Genomic DNA, 6472 nt, shown 5'->3' with positions numbered 1-6472 from the left:
AACACAACTTCAAGGTGAAAAATGAAAAAGGTTGATTCTGCTTTAAAGCAAGTATGCTTGCTTGCTTTAAAATTTGAACTGTCAAAAAATGACTATCATGAGAATAGTAACTGCATCAATTGTTCTTCCCCATTTTTACAACATTGTCCCTCACAAAGGAAAGTATGGGCTTCAAATTAAACTGCCGATGCATGTCTTTGGGTCTTGAGTCCAAACAAATTCTCAAATAATTTGGGGGCCATAGGAGGAATGTTCATGGGTTGAGGAGCCATGAAATTTACAATCTTCTCATGGACATTGTACCTATAAGAAAATAGTTTAGAATGAAAATAATAAATGAATACAACCTACTAGCTTAAAAATGAATGACCAAAAGTAAAAAGATAGTGACTAAAAGCTAGTTGCATGGCCAGACACACATATACCTGATCTTGCGACTCTTTGAGGCTCTGCGATCAACGATCTTTCTCTTCTTCTTTTGCAATCTTTTCAGAGCATAAAAAGCAGTCTCTGAGGAAACAAGTAACATTCAGATCAATTCATGGGGGTTTAAATTAAATGCATAAAAGTTCAACATAAGTTCATAAATGAAACCGCGTAGAATCCTTAAGCAGCTATGCTTAGAAATGTTCATTGTGAACCCAACAATTGTCAACCTTAGCATCATGCATTCTTTGCAAGATAATAAGATTGAAATTTGGGCAGTCAAACTGCATATCCAGCCTGTGCAGACACAGAAAGATTAAAATTTGTGTTGTGCAAGTACTAACCAGAGGATGTGGGATCAGTTGTCTCAAAAAATTCCTTTAGTAATTGCTGATAAAATTCGGTGTCATCAAGAAGCTCAGGATCACCATCAAGCCTTGCTTCCTAATCAGATTAAAAGGTCTTGTTAGATTGACAGAAATCTAACTTCAATACCATGTCCAAAAGTAATACTGATGGTGATCGGTAGAGAAATACTTAAATAATTTACATTTCTATATGCAGTCATTAGATTTCCAATACTCTCAGTACTAGGTAGGCACTGCCCTCATCCTACACCTTGATTCAAGCTCATGCATTAAACCCTTTACAAGGTGGGATGGTGGGACCTGTTACCCTTTACAAAACCCAACATAAAATATTACTTGGATTATTTAGTTCAGCTATATGAGCACAGATGATGAATTACCTCTCCACTGGTATCTCCAAGCGGCTCAACAACCTGACCATATTTAATGCAGGTAATCAGTACTTTTTTTTTTTCTTTTAAGACAGAGGGGGGACTCCCCTACTCCTTATATCATTTGAATTTCTCATCATTTCTGAAACTAAACTGGAAAGAGGTGAAAATTGACTTAACAGTTCCAAATACGCTGATTGTTGATCTGCTTTGTTGCATTTGCTTCAGCATTCTGCTTGGATCCCTCATATAAGAAGCAACTTGTTCACTTATGTTCTGTGGATGGAAAAGGAAGATCCAGTAAGTATCATTATCAACCAGTGGCAAATGCATCTTCAGTTAGGTACAAAGCCAAACCTGATTAAAAGCCTGAAATTTTCCCTTAATAGCAGCAGCACCAGTAGTCACCTGTGCCTTTCTTTGCCATTTATCAATTGATTTGTCTCTAAAAGGAGCTATTCTGCAAGATAAAAGTTTTGGACTTCCACATATATCAAACTTTTTTCATATCAACAAACAACAATTGGCCATTTCATGGGTTCATTTCATGGGTTGAATACCTTGGAATATTTGACCATTTGGCCATTCACATTTAAGTTATTATTTAGTCCCTCACATTTATTATTGAATTACTATCTAGTCCCTCACTTAATGGCAAATGCAGAGCATATATATCATGCATAAAACAGACATTCAAATGAAAATATGGCAGCATATATTAACTTTTCCGAGCGGATATTTGAAACAAAAGATTCATACAGTCGACCCCAACTAGTTTGGGACTAAGGCTTGGTTGTTGCTGGATACAGCAGGCGTTCAAATGAAAATATGGAAGCATCTGAAAATTTCAAGGCAGACATTTTAATATAGATGATAGGTTTCATTTCACGAGCATTAAAAAAAAAAAAAAAAAGAACTTGTCAGTTGGACGAGTAAGACAGACCTTGATCGACCAATTATTCTCAGCAAGACCACTAGTTTCACACATGAAGAAATAGAACACCAAGAAGAACTAGAAAATTATGTGCTTCCTAAAAGACACATGGATTGCCAGCCTCCTTGCAATCAAGGGGAAGGTTTCCCCACAAATCACCAAAGTGGTATTCAAAGAAAAATAGAAAACCTCTTTTACAGACAGAATAAAAGATAAACAAGAATAAAGCATGGATGAATGAAATACCTCCTGTGCATTTCAGAAACTCGTGACCATTCTTCATCACTTTCCATATCCGAGTTCTTAGAATCTTTTGAAAGCTTCTTTGCAGAGTGTCCAGAATTACCTTGAGAAGAGAACAAAAAGAAAAAGAAAATCATATGGAGCAAACAAAAGAAAAGAATATTCCGCTCCATTTGAAAGTGTGTAATGTTATTTGGACGAGTGTGTATGGATTTGAATGATGAAAAAATTAACTCGAGAATCATCTTTTCATCATGAAACTACAACACGGTAGGAATAAAACAGAGGAATAAAACAGACTCCACTTGTAATTTTTTATCTAACTTAAAATACAAAAACTCAACTAATGAAGTCAATAACCACTTGTAAAGAGATATGTGGAAATTTCAGAATTATCTAGCACAGATTATTGGAAGGATGATCAAACCCACAAATTCCCTGTTCCATGATGCAGGACTTTATTCAGACAGGCATGACAAGGCAAAATAATTATAAACAATTGACCAAGAGTATGACAATTTCAATTTCAAATCACCAATAGAATAAGTATGACAACAATTTCCATTGAATATCAAAGGGCGTCCACAGCACTATCTGCTAAAATTAAATAAACAATTCCATAAACACTCAGCAGAATGTTGAAATGTAGACAAGTTTTGTACATACATACCATTGGAAGATTGAGAAACAGATGGATTCTTCTCAAGCAAAGCCTGAAAAGTATCGGGGAAAAAAAAAAAAAAAGCTGTAAATCAAGAAAACAGTTTGTGACAGTAATTCACAACAATGAGGAAGCACAATCGTTTATTCTTGGTAGCTAAAATACCTCCTGCAATTCCAATATAGATTCCAATGTCTTCTTGGATGAGGCAATCACATCAGCATAAGTTGTGCCAACTCCTCCATCTAAATCACAAAATGAAGACCTAACTGGTTCCTGCAGAAAATGCCTCAAAATTAAATAGATCATGATGTTGCAAAGTCTTATTCAACAAAAACATAAATAAGTAAGAAATTACAGCAAAAAGCTTGCCTGTGGCAATCTATTTGAACTTGAAAATGCTTTCTGAAGTAAGAATCTAAACTCAAGAGTTTTGTCCCAGAGAGCCTTTAAGAATGAGTCAAAGAGAAGTTCGCAGATGTTCCAACAGAAAACGAACCAATCAGATCGAAAAAGTGAATAACACATTATTAATGATGACAGTATGAACTAAAACTAACGGAGCATTTAGCAAAACCACCTTTTGGTTCCTCACTGCTTGACCTTTAAGAACATCCTCATCCTTATAGCGTTTGAGATTCTTCAATATATCTCTGAAAGAAGAAATATGTTGACAAGATCTATTAGTAGTGGGCATTGTAATGTCATAACTCAATCCATAAAACTAGTACGAATCTTTCTAATAATCTAAATTCTTCCACTAACAATAATGTATCTATTTTAGAGTTGAACCTTTGCCTAGCAAAAACTTCCAAGACATTTGATTTTAACTGCAACCAACATATATATCAAATTCATGTTCGCAATCCATCTCAGTGAGAAAAAAAGGCTGTAAAAAGCTGAGAAATTCTTACTGCTCTTGGTTGCGAAGATGAGTATACTCTTTCTCAAGGTCTTCCATGTCAGCATCTTTATCGCTATCGTTCTGAATTTCTTCCTCTCCATCACTCTCACTCTCAGCATCATCATCGTCTTCTTTTTCTTCTTCTTCTTCTTCTTCTTCTTCTTCTTCTTCGATATCATCATCATCAAAATTTTCTTCCTCTTCCATCTGCAGCATCAATCCTTAGAGTATAAGATCATGATATCATCACCTAAACAGCATGTAATCAAAAATCAATGCCAAACTGACCATCAGCTTCCGATTTTCAAAATCATCAAACTCTTCTGATTCACTGTCGCTATATCTTGTTTTTTTGGATCGCTTTTGCGACCCCATGCTTTACTCCTAAAAATTCAAGGAAGACAGATTAATAATCAGTTCTCCAACATAATCTGATAAAGAAAGAATCTGAACTCTGAATCCACAAAATGCACAAGAACTCAAAAAGAGCACTAGTAACTCTAAGCTAAGATTCCTCTTCCAACTTCTTGATATTAATTGAAAGTACTCAATTCGATACTCTCTTCGCATAAACAGTACCTTTTGGAGAAACTGAGACCAAATGCTGGAGCAACCCTGTTCCTATTATGAATAGATTAGAACATTATCGTCGTCGTCATCTCCAGGGTTTTACGATGTCAAAACCCTAAAAAGTAAAAAAGAACCGTGGGCTCCGAGACAGACTTCAGGCCAACCCAGTATTAAGCCCAAAACTATTAACATGAAAGTTTTTGGGCCTAAATTTCAAAGGGGCGATAACTAAATTGTTACCATCTTACAGTTATTACTTATTAGTCCACGTCTTTTTATAAAGAATTAATAAAATTATTAAATAGTTCTATATATTTTTTTAAAATAGTTATAATCATGGAACACTTGACACTCTTATTCTTTTAATTAAAAGTTTCGAATTCAAATGTTAAGTATGAAATTTCAGTAATCGGGACGTAATCAAAATCTAGTGAGCCTTAGACACCAGGGGTTATAAACTAAAAAAAGCAGTTATAATTGAAAATTAGAAATTTTCTGCTAAAAATTAACTTACAATAATGCCCTTTAAATTTTGAAATATAAGAATTGAAAGTGAAATAAACTGAATGATTTTTGTTGTGGTTTGAAAAGTGAAATTTGGAATGCGATGGTACCTACCTGACAAAAGGGATAATGTGTTTATGGAATGTGGAAACCAAAAAAAACCAAGCATCGATTCCATTCGTTGCCTGTAGATAGAGATTGAGAGAGATCACGTGGGCAACCATGTGAGAGCCCCACTCCACTCATCATCTTATTACACGACACAACACAACACAACACAACAACTGCCTATATTTGGGTAAGCTCCCCGCACGTGCAGCCACTGCCAACCATGCACATGATCTTCTTCTTCTCCAGCGAATCTCCACCGTCAAAACGGTGCCAACTGCGAACCACATCTTGTATTACTATTTGGTCTCCAAATTCTATGGGGGAGGGGAAATGAATCTTGCGAAACTTTTTAAAATCAAATGATATTCATATATAGAGTCGGGATTGATTCCATGCGAGCACACCACACGTGTGTCTCTTTTTATTTTGTTTGTCTACGTACTATGATGTTCTTATTATTCTAAAATAAAATCATTGAATACTTACTTTATCCCTTCAATTTGTATGCGATGTTTAATTCGCAGGTCGAAAATAAATGCTAGCTTTCGAGGAAAAATAATATTTATTGATTTTACATATGGATGGAATTTATACACCCTTGACTATAATTTCTTTAATTTATATTTTAATTTTTTTACATAAAAAAATGAGTTCTTTGCATAAAAAATAAAGTCTACAATTAAAATAAATAGCTATTTTTAAGATGGAAGAATTGAACAGTGATACGAAAGCATAATTTATAGTATCTTAATAACTAAGTTCCAATTTAAATATAATTGAGGGATTTAGTTATATATTTCCTTAAATAAAAAAAATAAAAAAAAAAAAAAAAGAAAAAGGAGAAAATGGTATCCAATGATTGGAAAAGATAGGGTGTCTGCAAAGAAAGGAACAAGATGACACGCGTGGGTGCGAATGGGACCACGTGTGATATATATGAAACGTGGCAACAAACGCATGCTACTTCACGTGAACTCTCTCTGACATACATTGCCTCTCTTCCTTCCCCTCACGTGATATTCGTAATTCTGCAGTCCCCACTCTCTCGCTTTTCCTCCACTTGCAATTTTTAAGTTGACTTCATAATCTATCCACTTTATTTACTTCTATCAATTTTAACTTTATTAAAATTAATTAATTAAGATGAAATAAAGTGTTAGCAGGCAATCGAAACAAAGCATTAAGCATCTCGCCCTTTCCTTTATAAACGCTTTTGGTCACATGCAATGGAAATGGGTTTCGCTAAGGTTTTGAAATGGGATTCCAACCAGTTTGATTCTTCCTAATACAAAACTTGAATTCAAAAGGAAGAAAACATCTTCCCCCTAAGATTTTTCAATCAATTTTTTTTTTTTTTAATGGCGTGCAAGTCATGAAAAC

General features: G+C 34.6%; 1 protein-coding gene across 1 annotated transcript; it reads right to left on the bottom strand.

Moving 5' to 3' along the window:
* Positions 1–15: 15 nt before the first annotated feature.
* On the bottom strand, positions 16–4643 carry LOC105643201 (rRNA processing protein-like protein). Its single transcript, XM_012228282.4, has 14 exons — positions 4487–4643; positions 4196–4291; positions 3918–4114; positions 3584–3656; positions 3376–3450; positions 3169–3279; positions 3013–3055; positions 2346–2445; positions 1523–1625; positions 1346–1441; positions 1175–1207; positions 771–870; positions 426–510; positions 16–303 (listed from the first exon to the last, which is right to left on the bottom strand). Exons 2-14 carry the CDS (start codon positions 4280–4282, stop codon positions 177–179), a joined length of 1230 nt encoding a protein of 409 aa, XP_012083672.3. The 5' UTR covers positions 4283–4291; positions 4487–4643; the 3' UTR covers positions 16–176.
* Between the last annotated feature and the right edge of the window lie 1829 nt (positions 4644–6472).

This window comes from Jatropha curcas, chromosome 5, assembly GCF_041381405.1.
Source record: "Jatropha curcas cultivar XTBG-Jc1 chromosome 5, XTBG_Jcur_1.0, whole genome shotgun sequence".
Lineage (NCBI taxonomy): Eukaryota > Viridiplantae > Streptophyta > Magnoliopsida > Malpighiales > Euphorbiaceae > Jatropha > Jatropha curcas.
The sequence above is the reverse complement of the archived record's forward strand: the minus strand, read 5'-3'. Positions and strand labels throughout refer to the sequence as shown.

Excerpts from the sequence above, each read along its gene's own strand:
- LOC105643201 (XM_012228282.4), bottom strand. The coding sequence starts at position 4,282 with ATGGGGTCGCAAAAGCGATCCAAAAAAACAAGATATAGCGACAGTGAA. Across the intron at positions 871-1,174 it reads TTGGAGATACCAGTGGAGAG|GAAGCAAGGCTTGATGGTGA; the intron begins GTAATTCATCAT and ends TAATCTGATTAG. Across the intron at positions 511-770 it reads AACTGATCCCACATCCTCTG|AGACTGCTTTTTATGCTCTG; the intron begins GTTAGTACTTGC and ends TTGTTTCCTCAG.